The sequence below is a fragment of the Oncorhynchus tshawytscha genome, linkage group LG04, assembly GCF_018296145.1.
Source record: "Oncorhynchus tshawytscha isolate Ot180627B linkage group LG04, Otsh_v2.0, whole genome shotgun sequence".
In the NCBI taxonomy this organism is placed as follows: domain Eukaryota; kingdom Metazoa; phylum Chordata; class Actinopteri; order Salmoniformes; family Salmonidae; genus Oncorhynchus; species Oncorhynchus tshawytscha.
This window is the reverse complement of record NC_056432.1, coordinates 41,959,950-41,978,334: the sequence shown is the minus strand read 5'-3', so window position 1 is coordinate 41,978,334 and position 18,385 is coordinate 41,959,950. Positions and strand designations below refer to the sequence as shown.

The following is an 18,385-nucleotide window of genomic DNA, read 5'->3' as shown; positions in this document are numbered from 1 at the left end:
CTAACCTTAGCTGAGTGCTCCATGGTGACGACCACCTTGGTTCCAGCGCTGGCCACCAGATCCATGGCTCCACCCATTCCCTTCACCATCTTACCCTGAAGGAAAAAACAAAACAATACAGTAAACAGTACAGCTCAGAGGAACGTAAGTAGCGTATCTTCCACGCAGGCCACCAGTAACAGCCGACACAGAGTATGTTGCCAGTTGTTTGCTTTTCGCATAATTGGGCCTAAGCATAGTACAGCAGTTCTAACTTTCCAATCCAGAGGCTAAACCAAACTGGCACCATATCTTTAGCATACAGTAATCCACTAAATAGTGTGCCCAGTGGGGAATACAACGGAATAAACACTGTATTACTGCAGAGTCCAGCCCTGGCTGGGTCAGCTTATTTCTTGTTAATGGACACAGTCAACACACACATCCCTCGCAGAGTATTGAGGTCTACATTCAATACAGAGCAGGAAAAAACATTAGTTTCCAAAACCAGTGAAGAATTTCTTATTAGATTAGAACATACATTTAAAAATAAAAAAAATCATACACAGGCCTCTCATTTCTCTGGGTCCAATGAGCTTTACTGGCATGCACACACCCAGGGGGTCAGATTGCTGAATAACCTAATTAAAAATCTGTTTTGCTCATCAAATCGCAATAGTGCATTCGGAAAGTATTCAGAACTCTTGACTTTTTCCACATTACAGCCTTATTCTAAAATGAATACAATTGTTTTTTCTACACACAACCCATAATGACAAAGCAAAAACAGCATTTTTTTAAAGAACGGAAATATCACATTTACATAAGTATTCAGACCCTTTACACAGTATCTTTGTTGAAGCACCTTTGGCAGCGATTACAGCCCGAGTCCTCTTGGGCATGACGCTACAAGCTTGGCACACCTGTATTTGGAGAGTTTCTCCCATTCTTCTCTGCAGACCCTCTCAAGTTATGTCAGGTTGGATGGGGAGAGTCGCAGCACAGCTATTTTCAGGTCTCTCCAGAGATGTTTGATAGAGTTTAAGTCCTGGCTCTGGCTGGGCCACTCAAGGACATTCAGGAACTTGTCCCGAAGCCACTCTTGCATTGTCTTGGCTGTGTATTTAGGGTCGTTGTCCTGTTGGAAGGTGAACCTTCGCCTTGAGTGCTCTGGAGCAGGTTTTATTCAAGGATCTCTCTGTATTTTGCTCTGTTAATCTTTCCCTAAATCCTGACTAGTATCCCAGTCCTTGCTGCTGAAAAAACTCCCCACAGCATGATGCTGCCACCACCATGCTTGACAGTAGGGATGGTGCCAGGTTTCCTCCAGACGTGACACTTGGCATTCAGTCTAAAGATAGTTCAATATTGGTTTCATCATACCAGAGAATCTGGTTAGTCATGGTCTGAGGGTCCCTTGAGGTGTCTTTTGGCAAACTCCAAGCGGGCTGTCGTGACTTTTACTGAGGAGTGGTTGCCGTCTGGCCACTTTACCATAAAGGCCCGATTGGTGGAGTGCTGCAAAGATGGTTGTCCTTCTGGAATGTTCTCCCATCTCCACAGAAGAACCCTGGGTTCTTGGTCACCTCTCTGACCAAAGCCATTCTCCCCCGATTGCTCAGTTTGGCTGGGAAGCCAGCTCTAGGAAGAGTCTTGGTGGTTCCAAACATCTTCTATTTAAGAAAGATTGAGGCCACTGAGTTCTTCAATGCTGCAGACATTTTTTGGTATCCACAATCCTGTCTCGGAGCGCTATGGACAATTCTTTCGACGTCATGGCTTGTTTTTTTCTCTGACATGCACTGTCAACTGTGGGACTTCATATAGACAGGCGTGTGCCTTTCCAAATCATGTCCAATCAATTGAATTTACCACATGTGGACTCCAATCAAGTTGTAGAAACATCTCAGGGATGATCAATGGAAACAGGATGCACTGGAGCTCAACTTCAAGTCTCATAGCAAAGGGTCTGAATACTTATGTAAATAAGGTATCTGTTTTTTATTTTCAATAAATGTGCAAACATTTCTAAAAACCTGTTTTCGCTTTGTCATTATGGGTATTGTGTGTAGGTTGATGCATTTTTTTTTATTTGATCCATTTTAGAATAAGGCTGTCATTTAACAAAATGTGGACAAAGGGAAGGGGTCTGTATACTTTCTGAATGCACTGTAGTCTATACGTTACAGTATATGAATAGAGTATGCTTTAGCGTTTGGCATCTCTGGCTGAGGTGGACATGGGGAGAGGATAAGAGGAAGAAAGAGGGAAGGAGGGAGGGAGGGAAAGAGACACCCAATAAAGTTATTTCCTCTCTCTCCACCTTTGTTCATTCCTGTTCATTCCAATTCATTCTGAATCAGGGTCCGGTTTCCCGATAGTGACGGAATTTAGGCTTACGAGTGTTTTAACGATGCATATATCCTACAAGAAACAAAGATGTAACAAAATACCACGCAGAGAGAATGGATTATGTGTCGATGCTGACAGAATCGAAAGAAAGGGAGTGCTGCTCTCAGATCAGCTTTCTCCATTCAAATCTTTCCATAATACTGATGAGGGATCAGTTCCTAGTGAGATATTGCCACCTACGGCTACAAATATTGACGTAGTTTATTCTTACATGCTGACCAGAATGTACACGTCGCGTGCGCGAGCGTCGCAAAATACATTTAGAAATCGATGTTATTCAATTATTGCACCCACACTGCTTGCGCGCACCAACGTGCGTCTGCTTTGCCAAGGGCTAAAATAGAGGTCATTCCTATTTCTGACGCAGATCGCGCTGCAAGTCCTGCCTCTCCCATCTCCTCATTAGTTTATAGAAGCAAGTAACCACGTGCCATCTTCTCATTGGTTATACCCACGTGGGTGATTGAAAGACAAAATGTTTTGCAGGTTGTCGTGGTAATACTATGAAAGTGTAGATGCCAATTACCATATAAGTTCAAAGATGAAAAGGCCTTGAAGGAGGAGAGATGACTAGAAACGATTCGGTTGGCCGTTTTATGTGTGGATTAATTGTCGGAGTAGAGGACCTTGTGCATTTCAGGTAAAATAACAACTCAATGTTTATATCCAAGGACAAATTAGCTAGCAAGTGCAAGCTAACTAGCTAAATTGACATACATGTTTAATGCTTTTCGACCTGTCCCCAAATGAATGTCATTTGGTTCAGAGTTTGTTTTGATATTTTAACCTGCGTGTCGTGATCCCGTTTGGCGTAGGGGGACAAAAGAAATGTATGTACGGTAGCGCACGTTTGGGTTCCGTGTTACCCAATAAAAATGCCCTAAAACACCAATTTGGCACATCATTGCGCACATGTTTGGCTACATACACATAATTAAAAAATATATTAAGCCAAATTACAGACAGTAGCAAATGATAACTCAATTGATTGAATAGGAAATGTATTTCAACATGATTGAAATAGGCCTATAGCCTACTGTTTATATTTTACTGCAGTCATCTCGATTTGAATTTGAAGCATATTTTTATACATCACTTATTTGTATTCAACTGCAAAGACATTGGTAACTTTGTATTTGTAGTCAACTTTGTTCTGGAGTTATCGGCAGTCAAAAAGAGGAATAAACCATGTGATTCTATATTTAGCAGAGATCTGTGTATAAAATGACACGGGAGGGCAAAAAATAATTTGCTGTTCTACGAGTGGTCTGATGCAGGCGTTAGATTACATGCGTTTTCAAGTGCAACGTTAACAAATATGGTTTTGGGAAACCGCTTGGAGTTCTGACAATGCTCCTCACGAAGGTTCTAACAATGAATTTAGCCTAACAAACACTGCAGTCTTTCAGGACTAGGTTAACACCGCTATGGTAGAACACCTCTTTAATGGCCATACTCCCATTTCTCCCAACCTTCTCTCTTTCTCTCTCACTGGTACAAAGCACCAGGAGAAAACAGAGGAGACAGAGAATAAATCTCAGAGGGCAAAAAGATAAGTCGGCAAATGCACAAAATGGGATCGTCAGTTTTGTGAGGTTGGCACTGGGAAGTCACTCTGAAAGGGCACCGTGCACTTTCTCCTATCGCCACAAGTGATTAATTATCTGCCCCTCAAAGAGCCTAGATCGCGCGCGCGCGCGTGTGTGTGTGGGGGTACGTATCACCAGCCCTGGGAGATAACGGGCTGTGACCTGAGAGAGGCAGGGACAGATTTACAGCAGAGTTAGCTGGAGTAGACACCTGATAATGGACCATCTCCCCCTTCGGTCTGCAGTTAGTGAAAGGGAGGGGTCCTAGTGGCACGACGATTGGCCACGTTGTTCCTTTACTAGGCTGCCTCATAAAGTGCCTGAGTGCAAAGGCGAAACATACTGAAAGTAAAAATGACAGCCTGATTTCCAGCAACATTTAATACTACATGAGACTATAACAGACAGCTGAGTTATTGATGTTTTAACATTAACATGGGCGACAACAGCACCATAACAACACAAGAACGGTTGATTGAAGAGAATAGGCCGCTTTGCCCTATATCTACACTATGGGATAGACTGCAGTTTCTCTACCTCAGAACATGTGCTAAACGCTCTACAACAAAGCTTTGAGTGTCCAACAAGCTTTCTCTGCCCTTAACCTTGTTCTGAACACCTCCAAAAACAACGTTCATATGGTTTGGTAAGAAGAATGGCCCTCTCCCCACCAGTGTGATTACTACCTCTGAGGGTTTAGAGCTTGAGGTAGTCACTTCATACAAGTACTTCGGAGTATGAATAGATGATACACTGTCCTTCTCTCAGCAAATATCAAAGCTGCAGGCTAAGGTTAAATCGAGACTTGGTTTCCTCTATTATAATCGCTCCTCTTTCACCCCAGCTGCCAAACTAACCCTGATTCAGCTGACCATCCTACCCGTGCTAGATTACGGAGACATAATGTATAGATCGGCAGGTAAGGGTGCTCTCGAGTGGCATGTTGTTCTTTACCATTCGGCCATCCGATTTGCCACCAATGCTCCTTATAGGACACATTACTGCACTCCTCTGTAAACTGGTCATCTCTGTATACCCGTCGCAAGACCCACTGGTTGATGCTTATTTATCAAATCAAATCCAATCAAATGTATTTATATAGCCCTTCTTATATCAGCTGATATCTCAACGTGCTGTACAGAAACCCAGCCTAAAACCCCAAACAGCAAGCAATGCAGGTGTAGAAGCACGGTGACTTATTAAGAACTCCCTAGGAAGAAACCTAGAGAGGAACCAGGCTATGAGGTGTGGCCAGTCCTCTTCTGGCTGTACCGGGTGGAGATTATAACAGAACATGGCCAAGATGTTCAAATTTATAAAACCCTCTTAGGCCTCACTCCCATCCTATCTGAGATACCTACTGCAGCCCTCATCCTGCACATACAACACCCGTTCTGCCAGTCACATTCTGTTAAAGGTCCCCAAAGAACATATACATCCCTGGGTCGCTCCTCTTTTCAGTTTGCTGCAGCTAGCGACTGGAATGAGCGCAAAAAACACTCAAACTGGACAGTTTTATCTCCATCTCTTCATTCAAAGACTCCATCATGGACACTCTTACTGACAGCTGTGGTGGTTTCGCATGATGTGTTGTTGTCTCTACTTTCTTGCCCTTTGTGATGTCTGTGCCCAATAATGTTTGTACCATGTTTTGTGCTGCTGCCATGTTGTGTTGCTACCGTGTTGTTGTCATGTTGTGTTGCCACCATGCTATATTGTCTTAGGTCTCTCTTTATGTAATTTTGTGGTGTCTCTCTTGTCGTGATGTGTTTTGTCCTATATTTAGATTTTTATTTTTAATCCCAGCCCCCGTCCCTGCAGGCTTTTTTCTAGGCCGTCATTGTAAATAAGAATTTGTTCTTAACTGACTTGCCTAGTTAAATAAAGGTTAAATAAAACATTTAAAAAAAATAGATCAATGAACTTTGGATTTGATTGTCTGAAAACACTTTGATCCCTGTGCAGGTCAATCCAGAGGTAAAAACAGAGCCTTATCTAATGTGTGTGTCTCCTGTTTGGCCCTGTCCGGGGGTGTCATCGGATGGGGCCACAGTGTCTCCTGACCCCTGCTGTCTCAGCCTCCAGTATTTATGCTGCAGTAGTTTAGGTGTCGAGGGGCTAGGGTCAGTTTGTTATATCTGGAGTACTTCTCCTGTCTTATCCGGTGTCCCGTGTGAATTTAAGTATGCTCTCTCTAATTCTCTCTTTCTTTCTTTCTTTCTTTCTTTCTGTCTCTCTCTCGGAGGACCTGAGCCCTAGGACCATGCCTCAGGACTACCTGGCATGATGACTCCTTGCTGTCCCCGTCCACCTGGCCATGCTGCTGCTCCAGTTTCAACTGTTCTGCCTGCGGCTATGGAATCCTGACCTGTTCACCGGACGTGCTACCTGTTCCAGACCTATTATTTGACCATGCTGGTCATTTATGAACATTTGAACATCTTGGCCCTGTTCTGTTATAATCTCCACCCGGCACAGCCAGAAGAGGACTGGCCACCCCTCATAGCCTGGTTCCTCTCTAGGTTTCTTCCTAGGTTTTGGCCTTTCTAGGGAGTTTTTCCTAGCCAGCGTGCTTCAACACCTGCATTGCTTGCTGTTTGGGGTTTTAGGCTGGGTTTCTGTACAGCACTTTGAGATATCAGTTGATGTTCGAAGGGCTATATAAATACATTTGATTTGATTTGAAAGAACGATATCGCATATTTAATAACAATTTGGACGCCCACCAATTAGGTTGATTTGGTTTTGTTTCTAGCCCGAGAGAGCGCCATTGCTAGGCAACAGTAAACCTGACCACCTCAGGCCGATCGAGGTAAGTAAGTCCAGTCTTCTCACGTGAATTACTCCATTGTTGTTCTATCAATATTTATTCAACAACAATTGGAAACAGCACGTAGAGCTTTTCGTCACCCCTCTCCACCAGAATGGTGTTATTTCACCCAAACAGTTGCTAAATACAATACAGCTGTCTTAAACAATGTGACTTACTGCAGACTATTTGAGGTAAGAGGGGAACATTAAATGAATCGATATCATCACTAATTTCCTTGTGTTTATGGTAATATTTGGTGTAATTGTTTATCTTCAGCACAGTAAGCGGTTTAGATTTTGTTCTAGTTAAAAGGTCGAGCTTGCGTATTAATGTGGCTGGTACACAAACTCAAAATGTGACTGGATAACTTGTAAGTGTAATGGGAAAGGGGATATCGGTTGAATGCATCTACTGAAATTTGTCTTCCGCATTTAACCCCTCAATTAGAGAGGTGCGGGGGGACTGCCTTAATCGACGTCCACATCATCAGCACCGGGAGCAGTTGTTGTGAAGGTTAACTGCATTGCTCAAAGGCAGTACGTGCAGATTTATCCACCTTGTCGGCTCAGTGATTCAACAAGCAACTTTTCGGTTACTGTCCCAACACTAACCGCTAGGCTACCTGCCGCCCAAGCCTCTGGTGTTTTCATCATGTCTGCTTGTCTAATCAGCCAATGTTATTGTGCAGCATTAACAAAATATAATTAATCCACTGCCAAACGTCGCCCAAGAGCAGGAGTAATTTAATTAACACGGCTTAGAGGACATTAACCCTGCGGCTCAGACCCAACTCTCAGGTTATTAATTTCCTCCTTGTTCTGATTGGTTCCTTTCACGTGCTGGAAGCCTGACTTACTGAACCCGCAATATACAGTAGGTGCTTGGTTATGGGAAAGTGTACATGTACATTTAACCCCCATGGTGCTTCCACAGTCAGGGCTGCTACATGGCCCTCAGAGTGCCACACTATCAGAACCAACAGACTAACTTTTTGACAGGAATTAGCATTCGCCCAGTTCGTTATTTTATTCGTTCGTTCAGGCATTAGAGGCAAATCTACATGAAGATGTAAGGGAATGCATAATTCTATAGAGATTGTAATCTAGGACTAATATGACAGTTGCACCATAAACCAACGTTTGAAGTCATTATAATCACACTCTTTTATTATCACATCTTTTAATGAGAAAATGATCTTTATCCTTTTCTGACAGAAACATCCGTTTTGGGCCCTGCCTTCCTCATTCTACACTTTCATATGAAGCCTTGCTGGAGGCAGATCATACACTTTTTGGCTAACAAATAAATCAAATAAGCATAGTCCATCAAATTGCCTGAAAGATGTGTTTGATGTTATCATATCAACATATTTCCACCTGTCATACAAATAGGGATACTCTTCAATGGGGAGAGGCAGCCTTAAAGTTCCATTGGTTCAGTCTTGTGTGGCCAGGTCAGGGCTATTTTACTTCTGGGTTAACAGAGTAAGCCTTGTCCAGACAAGGCTTACTTATCCAATGTTTACTTAAGTGAGGTAGTATTTAAAGGACAAAATACACTTTGGTTAAAAGCTACTGACCAGAATATCGGAAGCCATTTACTGTTAATTCCCCGACAATACTATGTTGTCCCGCCATCCTTCGTCAATGCCCATGAATCAGGCAGCTGACTAAATTATGCAAGATTTTACTTCTGGGTTAACAGAGATTAATTTGAGTGCAATATAGTTTACAACAATTATTGTTAACCTCTTAAAACTCTGACACCCTCTGGTGGCATTATCTAAACAACGCATAATATTGTATACTACCCTCATAAAGTACATTTCGCCTGCAGACTGACATTGGTCGTCAGTTGAATGGTGTTTCCTCTGACACATTGGTCCAACTGGCTTCCTGGATAAGCGAGCGGGTGTTAAGAAGTGCGGCTTGGAGGGTCATGTTTCGGGGGACGCATGACTCGACCTTTGCCTGTCCCGAGCCCGTTGGGGAATTGCAGCAATGAGACAAGATCGTAATCACGAAATTGGGGAGAAAAAGGGGGTAAAAATTACAACAACAAAAAAGGTAAGAACTGTGGAATTCTGATAAAGGTGTTGTAAACATCTACAGAGCCGGAGATACATCAGGCCAAAAATGTTCTGTTTGTTTCCTCTTCGTGGGGGATTTTGTCACCAATTAATGTTCCAAAATGTTCCAAAAGGATTGTACATTTCTTCCACAGATCTCTTACCTAAAGGTGGCGCTCTAAACATGCACAAATTCCCGTAGGAGATCACATGACGTCTCTTGGCCACTTGCATCAGGTTTGGGTAGTGAGTCACTGTGCCAAAATGGCTGAATGAATTTTCAAGCCTGACATCTTAAAATTAACTTAGCAATCAGGACAGTCAAGTATATATATATAAAAACAGGGGTGAGGGAACTTCAAACATCTTTTCCCATTCACGTTTCCTATTGTAAACGATGAGCTAGATCAACAGCGCATGTGGAGGATGCATACAAGGAAATGCATTCCTTTACAATGACCATAAGGGTGTACCCTTTCCATGCATACTAAATGTTTGCACTTTTTGGTGACTTGACCTACATCGCATACTCTATGAATATGACCATAGAGATTCTTATGCCATTGGCAGCAGTAAGATTCAAATGATGTCACTTTTTATTTTCTGACAATTCATTTTTTGGGGGTACCCCCCAAACTCAACAGACCCAGTCCAAAACAACCACTCAGAGTTTGGTCTTGGTAGCTACATGCTCCAGTTTAAACTGTTGCATTTATCAGGAATAGACTGTAAGAGGGTGCTTGTAAGTGTACGGGTCTCTATAACATCAAGTTGAAGTGGAGTAAAGGTGCTATTGTCTCTACTTACTCAGACACTTACAGTATACAATGCCCCTTCTGGTTGAATGAAAACAGTTCTAAATGGGCTACTTCAGCTGTAGTGTGGCCAATGAACGGAGGAATGTACAACGCCCCACCCAGCAGAATGTTAACCAATCACATTCACGTTGTCATGCTGCGTCACACGGTTGCTAAGTTAATAGTCACACAATCCCTTCTAAAAGGCAGGGTATGAGTCAAGAAACCTGCCTATTTCCCTCAAAAGTACGTAATGTCACGATTCCAAAGCTATACAATATCACAGAGAACAAGTTAATTAGCTCAGAAAATATTTGTAATGTTGTACTTCTTGTTCACGTAATTCATGCTAATGCTGGGTTTTTGAGCTAACACCCAATTGACTCTCATATACTTCTTGAAAGAGTCTCCTTGTCCTGGGGAAGATCTCAATTGCATACTCCTCACGCACTCTCTCCTCACCTCCTTCTCAAAACCCATTGGATGAGAAAGCCAGAGGTCCCTATGACCTTCTCCTCCAATGGGTTTTGAGAAGGAGGCGAGGAGAGAGAGGATGCAAGCAGTATGCAATTGAGATTCTCCTATAGTCTCCTTGTCTCAGAAACGCCCAGAATGCACTGCAAAATACATTGACTATGCATGGGCAATGTGATTTGTTAAAGAGCGACTGCCACTAAATAGCAACTAATCCCTTTGAAAACGTGGCATCGAAACATGTATTCTAGTGTCAACATTGACTACAAAGTGTAAATAGGATCATTGTGGTCATCAAGTCAGTCTTGTCTAAAATAGAGTTTGGAACCTCAGTGCGTCACAACTAGTAAATTAAGGTTGGGTTTGGATTACAACTATGTCAACAAATCACACCCCCTTTTTGCCACGCTCCATTTTCTGACATGTTTGCCAAGGTAGCCCGATTACCACCAGATAAAATGCGGATTGGCACAGTATCTGTATCAGCTGGCAATGACAATGAAAGGTAAATTGTACACATTGTTATATTAGCAGAACACTGATTTTATGGTATTATGTAAAAGGTTGTTTATTCTACACAGACCTGTTATTACATTTGAAATTTATTAAAACAATTTGTTTAGAATATCTACATAAATTCAGCAATTGCATTATTCTCATATTACTCTGTAGGCTACTGACATATTCAAAGCTTCCACCTATAGTTATTGAACTCAACCTGCAGGAGGTTTGTTTGTTGTGATTGAGTGGCGGAAAACAGCTATGGGCAAGGTTCTGACAGATGGGTGTCTTGTTGGTGGCAAGGCCACTCCCAAGAAACACCAACATCAAACCACATCCCCAACCCAACTCACGTTTGGCTTCTGTCATGGACGTCAGCATTTTTTGAGGAGCGAGACAAAAAAACGAGGCCAAATCAGCAGGTGCAGTTCCCCTTTAATACGATTCCAATGGAGTTTCCCCACCTCCTCAAAAGTATCTCTGGTGTAGCTTAACCTGTGGCGTCACCATGACAACCCGTCAAATATGTTTCCCCTTGTTCGGTTTATTGTGTTGCACTCACTTTTCCTGCCAGCCACCAAACACTAAAGGAATTACGCCTTCACTTCCACCGGTTTCTACTTAACAATTGTCTCGCTTTCTTGCTCCCATTCTCCCTTCTTTCCATGCTCTCTCCTTCGTTCACACGGCGCCAATATTTTTTAGTCTACTAGAAATGCCACTCTCTGTTTAATAACATAGTGACAGAAAAGCGAAGGCCTCGGTTTCCTAGACAACCAATGACAAGCATACAGAGTATTGGACAGGTAGACATGAAGACAAAGCCTTGTGTGTCCCAAAAGCCAGCCTTGTGCAACTGGATTGGACAATAAGCTCGTTTAGAGTGTTCTGTGAAACACCGCAAACACATACTGACTGAAAAAAAGCAGTGATTGCTTTGAAATTGATTGACTGATGATTGCTCATAGCAGTCCTGCAACTCCTCCTCCATTTGAGTTCCTGTTCAACTCTTTGAAAAGTCAATGTGCAGAGAAAAATCCTATACAGTACAAATCACTGCCATTGTAAAGTGTTTTTCATGAGATTGCAAAATGGTAAATTAGGGGCGTAAATACCCTGAGATTGGAAGATTAGAGTAAGTTTAAAAAAAATGGGACATGCCTCGCTGCTTGGCACGCAGCATTAAGGAGATGAATTAGAGGTCTGGCCCTGCGACCGGGGGGCTGTACTAGTAAATCAAGGACATCACGCTACAGAAGCTGGAAATAGGCTTCTGCCCATATGAACCATTTGGTCCAGACAAGGCTTACTTGTCCAATGTTTACTTAAGTGAGGTAGTAGTAAAGGACAAAATACACGTTGACGACAAACAGTTAAAAAACAGCAGGTGGCTGCCCTATCGCCTCAGACCAGAACATCAGAAGCCATTTTCTGTTCATTTCCCGTCGATTCTACATGTTGTAATCGCCACCCGTCGTCAATCCCCAGCAGGTGACCTCTAACACATCGCGGCAACCTTCTGTGCGTACCGATAGGACGCATGGGGGAGTAGCTCCGTTTTGTACCATCAAAACTGGGATTATATGTAGAAGCCAAACAACATAGTTTAAAATAAGCCTTTAAAATCGATGGTCCAATTTATCTCCAAGCAACAGGGAGAGAGTGAGAGGTCAGTTATACAGTACCTTCAGAAAGTGTTTAGATCCTTTCACTTTTACCACATTCTGTTACGTTACAGCCTTATTCTAAAATAGTTGAAATAAATAAAAATACCTTGGTCAGGGCGGTGACCAGGAACCCGATGGTCACTCTGACAGTGCTCTAGAGTTCCTCTGTGGAGATGGGAGAATCTTGCAGAAGGACAACCATCGCTGCAGCATTCCACCAATTAGGCCTTTATTAGCCAGACAGAAGCCACTCGCACGTGACAGCCCGCTGACAGCCCGCTTGGAGTTTGCCAAAAGGCACCTAAAGACCCTCAGACCATGAGAAACACAATTGTTTGGTCTGATGAAACCAAGATTGAACTCTTTAGCCTGGATACCAAGTGTCACATCTGGAAGAAACCAGAAACCAAACCTTCCCTACGGTGAAGCATGGTGGTGGCAGCATCATGATGTGGGGATGTTTTTCAGAGGCAGGGACTGGGAGACTAGTCAGGATCGAGGGAAAGATGAACAGAGCAAAGTACAGGGAGATTCTTGATAAAAACCTGCTCCAGAGTGCCCAGGACCTCAGCCTGGGGTGAACGTTCACCTTCCAACAGGACAACAACCCTAAACAAACAGCCAAGATAACGCAGGAGTGGCTTCGGGACAAGTCTCTGAATGTCCTTAAGGGGCTCAGTAAGAGCCTGGAAATGAACCCGAAAGAACATCTCTGGAGAAAACTGAAAATACCTGTGTAGCGACGCTCCCCATTCAACCTGACAGAGCTTGAGAGGATCTGCAGAGAAGAATGGGAGAAACTCTCCAAATACAGGCTGTGTCGCATGCCGGCCGTGACCGGGAGACGCATGAAGCGGCGCCTAATTGGCCCAGCGTCGTCCGGGTTAGGGGAGGGTTTGGCCGGCCGGGATGTCCTTGTCCCATTGCACTTTAGCGACTCCTTGCGACAGGCTGGGCGCCTGCACGCTGACTTCGGTCGCCAGCTGTATGGTGTTTCCTCCGACACATTGGTGTGGGTGGCTTCCGGGTTAAGCGAGCAGTGTGTCAAGAAGCAGTGCGGCTTGGCAGGGTTGTGTTTCGGAGGACACATGACTCTCGACCTTCGCCTCTCCCGAGTCTATACGGGAGTTGCAGTGATGGGACAAGACTGTAACTACCAATTAAATGTCACAAAATTGGGGGGGGATATATAAATAAGGAAAGGATGTCAAATCATTATTATTCCTTGTTTGTCACCCCCAAGTAGACCCCCACTTTCAAAATACCGAAATACAGCTGGTATCACGCATTTCAGTATGTTAAAAGTTATATATTGCATCTTAAACACTTTTTGAGGACCATATCAACAATGCACTAATGAAACAAATACCAAAATATAGTTTTCGGGTGAAGTTTTCCTTTAAGCTTTCCATAAAAAGTACACTGTACCTACACCGTAGTTCTCTTCAGAGGTAGGCAGACGAGACATTTGAAGAGGTTTGTGATTGGATAGCAACTTGTTGAAGTGGTCTGTGATTGGAGGTCTGTTAAAGCCAAAAGGCTACTGGGATAACTGGGATTTGAATGGTGAGGGTCAACAACCCTATGTGCAGAGTGGAGTGTCAGACAATTGATATTTACCCCATCGTTTCAAGAGGCAAGGGTGTGTGTGTGAATAACAAGTAGCGCTCATCGCTCCCAATCTCAATCGGAGTCACCCCTGAAGAATAAGAATAGCATCAGAAGTGCACAGCCACACCACCTGTAGTTCCCTGTAGGCTACCTGCTTTAGTATTTGTCAGGAATCAAAGTGAAAGAGTAAAGAGTCAACCAAAAATAATGGAGGAAAACAACATAACTACCCTTCAGAGTTGTGTCTGACACAGCTATAAAGCATCAAAGGTATTTCCTGTTGTGAGACAATAGCTCTGTTATGAACGAGGCACATAAAAGATTGAATGTGTTGTCATCTTTTTCATAGTGAGAGCTGGGAGAGGAGGGTTTCCGTTGATCAAAAAGCACAAAAGTGACTGCACTTTAGTCTTCGCCTAACTCTTCTCCTCTCCATCCCCCACCATCAGATAACGCTCTCCCCATGCATTCTGTACCTACATAATGACAAAAAACAGCAGCCTTTGAAACTGAAATGCTGTCATCTGACATCTCTCCCCACTGTGCTTTTTGAGCTTTGTATTTTTTAGAGGTATTTTGAATGTTAAAATACTAATGCATATGCACCCATTTCAGATTGGTTCTCTCACAGCGAACTGCATGGAACAAACGGAAGATTACTGACTAGAACCTCTTTTGGTGTGTGTGTGTATGTATGTGTGGTCTACTCTATTCAAAGACCCTCTTTCTCTGCACATCCTGATGCTCTAGCTCCTACAGTCAAATATGAAAAACTTGAAAGAGCAAAACATGACAATTAAGACCTACGGTGTAGGTACACACAGAGACACACACACACCATGTTTTAGAGGAATAACCTTGAGCTGACTGAGGGAGCAGAAGACAGAAGGCACACACTTGCAGGCAAGGGGCAGCAGGAGGCACACAGAGACACACACACAACACTGAGCTTGAAAAAGGGGAGTAACCTTGAGCAGCATGATTGATCACCAGGCAGAGTACACGAACACACACACTCTCGCGCGCGTGTGTGCATACGCACACGCTCACAGCATGAGTGAGCGTGAGGCGGATGGTAGGAGGCACAGAGGCGTCTGTCAGCACCACAGGGACCCTGGAGGACAAGAAATATCCCAGAATGCCGTCTGTCTGAGCCACAGTGGCCACAGGCTCAGCGTCTCAAAGGCTGACTTCCAGTCAGAATACTCCTGTCCTTACAGATCTCAAATGATGGATTTGTGAAGGGTAATAAGGCATATGGTGTTAACTACTTGTACACAGGGCACCAGTTCAGGTCCTGGGAAGATACATTATGTGAAGGCTTTTGTTACTATCCCAGAACCAATAACCTACACCTGATTGTACTACACGAATGAGCAACACCGGTCTTTGCCTTATACCTATCCAGGCCTCTCAGATCTGAGGGAGTCAGTAAGTGACTAGGAAAGGGTTTCAAAGTGACCTGATTGCCAATTTCTGATCTACATGAAGTGCCCTAGTGTAGGGTCTAGGGGTGGATTTGGAGCGCAGCGTTGGAGATGGATGTCCCTGGAAGTTGACAGAGGGAGCAGGCTAGGAGCAGCCTTGGCGCCACAGGGAGTTAAACAGTACCTTGGGACTGACTCGCAATCAGTAGAGCAGAGCCTGGCTGTCGACACACACGTGCATTACTCCCACAGCCTCATTCCTCACATTAAGGCCCATCAGATGAACACTTACAGAGAGAGAGGAACAACAGATTCATCATAAACCACATACACTTAGAAGCTGCTCTATTCTATTCTGGTGGGCTGTAAACCCGCTCCATTTCCAAAAGGAGGAAATATTGTCCAACTTCACATTGTTTTTTTCACTTGGTATCCAATGTACTATTGATTTCTCAGCTCAGATAGGCAAATGCATGATGCAATATTCAAGCATCTCCCAATCCCAATCTAATAGTCAAGCGAGGAACACACGAGTCTAATCAAAATATGCGCAAAAACATGTCTAGCTACAAACTGAAAAACAATAAGGTTCAGAATGTGATGATCTGTTGTCGCTCTGCATGGGTTGTTGTTCCGCCAGCCTCTGACTGAGCAGGAGATTGACAGTCATCACTTGTAAGAGCATTTGAAAGCCCTGGACCGTAAAATGTTCATCTACATTTTGCTTATTAAAAGCATCCATAATCGACATAATCGCTGCAGAGGCGCGCTGCATTTGCGACTCCTACGTAAATTGTTTCCAATTTCACGCTTTACACCCATCTTTAGATATTGAATAATTTTCAGAATCGCAGCGGGGACATTTAATTCTCCTCTCCTTCCTCTCATAGTTCCACATAATGAAGATTGAAACGAGATGGGGGTGAGGTAGATGGGTGTATGTAGCTCCTTTGTGTAACTGTCAGACAGACAGCGAAAGACAGACGAATGAACGGTCACTGCCCTTACAGAACAAGCTCATCCAGTGCCTTGTGTGTCCTCGGCATTAAGACATTAGTTGAATAACACAGTGAATCAAGTAGGCCGCCAGCTAATTATCAATTACCAAAGACAAAAAGGGCCAATGGGAAAGCTAAGAGATCTATGGGCTTCATAAGCAGCTCTATGGTGATAAACATCTCGTTTCCCAAGGCAAAAACCCTGTGCTACCCAGGAGCACGAGTACAGGTCATCACAAGGCTGCTTCCGACTGTTTTATGACAGATGCCGGGAGCTGATACTGTCGTAGTCCATGTTGGGTCAAACGGCATCAGGAGGGCTAGCTCTGAACATCTGAAAATGTATTTTAAAAGAACTGATTTTAGCATTAAAAGACTACAAAAAAAAACTGCCAATCATTTCAGGTCCAGTACCATCGTTGGGCAGCGGGTGTGAAAGATTTAGCAGGCTACTGGCATTACACATCTGGCTAAAAGACTACTGTAGCTCTGTAGACTACTGTAGCTCTGCTGGAGTCACTTTTATAGCTAACTTTGACACCTTCTGGAAACAGAAGATACTCTACAGGAATGATGGAGTCCATCCAAATCATCTTGACTCCTGGACTCTGTCCACTCATTTCAAGTCTACGTTGAAACAATGACTTATCAATGACCCAACACCAGCTCAGTTAATACCTACCATTGTGACAATGAGTTGTCATAATGCTGCATCAAATGTACATAATCCTAGGGGCGTTGGCAAACACAATGTAAGTAACTTAATTCATTGCCCTGAATACCTGTTGATCCTACAGCTATTGTATGCAGTAATCAGTTGGCACTGAGGCGGTGTGTCCGAGTAGGAAGACCCCTTTGTGCAGCTCACGCTGCACTGTCAACTCCAATATAAATAACACGAGCAAGTCTAGCATTAAAAACAATCAAGAAGCCCAGAAAAGTGCTAAAAATATCCCATATTAATATTTGCAGCCTGAGAAGCAAGGTCCATGAAGTAAATAACTTGCTTGTAACAGATGACATTCATATTCTATCTCTGAAACTCACTAAGATAGATCTTTGATGATACAGTAGTAGCAATACATGGTTATAACATCTACCGAAAAGACAGAAAACGCCAACAGGGGCGGTGTTGCAGTCTATATTCAGAACCACATTCCTGTAAAGCTTAGAGACGATCTAATGTTAAATACAGTTGAAGTAATATAGCTGCAGGTTCATCTTCCTCACCTAAAGCCTATTATTGTGGGAAGCTGCTATAGACCACCAAGTGCTAACAGTCAGTATCTGGATAATATGTGTGAAATGCTTGATAATGTATGTGATATCAACAGAGAAGTATAATTTCTGGGTGATTTAAATATTTGGCTATCATCAAGCTGCCCACTCAAGAATTAAAAAAAAACTGTAACCAGTGCCTGCAACCGGTCAGTCAATCTACCAGGGTATTTACAAACAGCACAGGAATGAAATCATCAATGTGTATTGATCAAATCTTTACTAATGCTGCAGAAATGTGCATGAAAGCAGTATCCAGATCCATAGCATGTAGTGATCACAATATAATAGCCATATCTAGGAAAACCAACATTCCAGAGGCTGGGCCTAATATAGTGTAAGAGGTCATACAAGAAGCTTTGTAGTGATGCATATGTTGATGTAAAGAATATTTGCTGGTCTGTGGTGTGTAATGAGGAGCAACCATGCACTTGACACATTTATGAAATTGCTTTCCCAGTTACTAATAAACACGCAACCATTAAGAAAATGACTGTAAAAACTGTCAAATCTCCTTGGATTGATGAGGTATTGAAAAATTGTATGGTTGAGAGGGATGAGGCAAAATGTATGGCAAATAAGTCTGGCAGCCCAACTGATTGCAAACGTATTGCAAATTAAGAAACCATGTGAGTAAAATAAATAAAAATAAACTATACTATGAAACAAAGATAAATGATATAAAGATATGACATAAAATGATGGAAAATTCCGTACAGTCAGTGTGAAAGAGGTGAAAAAATGAATGTTGTCAATCAACAATGACAAGCCA

The 18,385-nt window shown here is 43.0% G+C and overlaps 1 protein-coding gene across 2 annotated transcripts in view; it reads right to left on the bottom strand.

Annotated features, from left to right (window-relative positions):
- The window catches only part of oxct1a (3-oxoacid CoA transferase 1a), a 111,247-nt gene that overhangs the window by 19,907 nt on the left and 72,955 nt on the right, over positions 1–18,385 (bottom strand). For both annotated transcript variants that reach the window (XM_024418160.2, XM_024418161.2), the window contains exon 14: positions 6–95. In XM_024418160.2, coding sequence (XP_024273928.1) covers positions 6–95 — 90 coding nt within the window. The remainder of the gene's footprint in view (positions 1–5; positions 96–18,385) is intronic.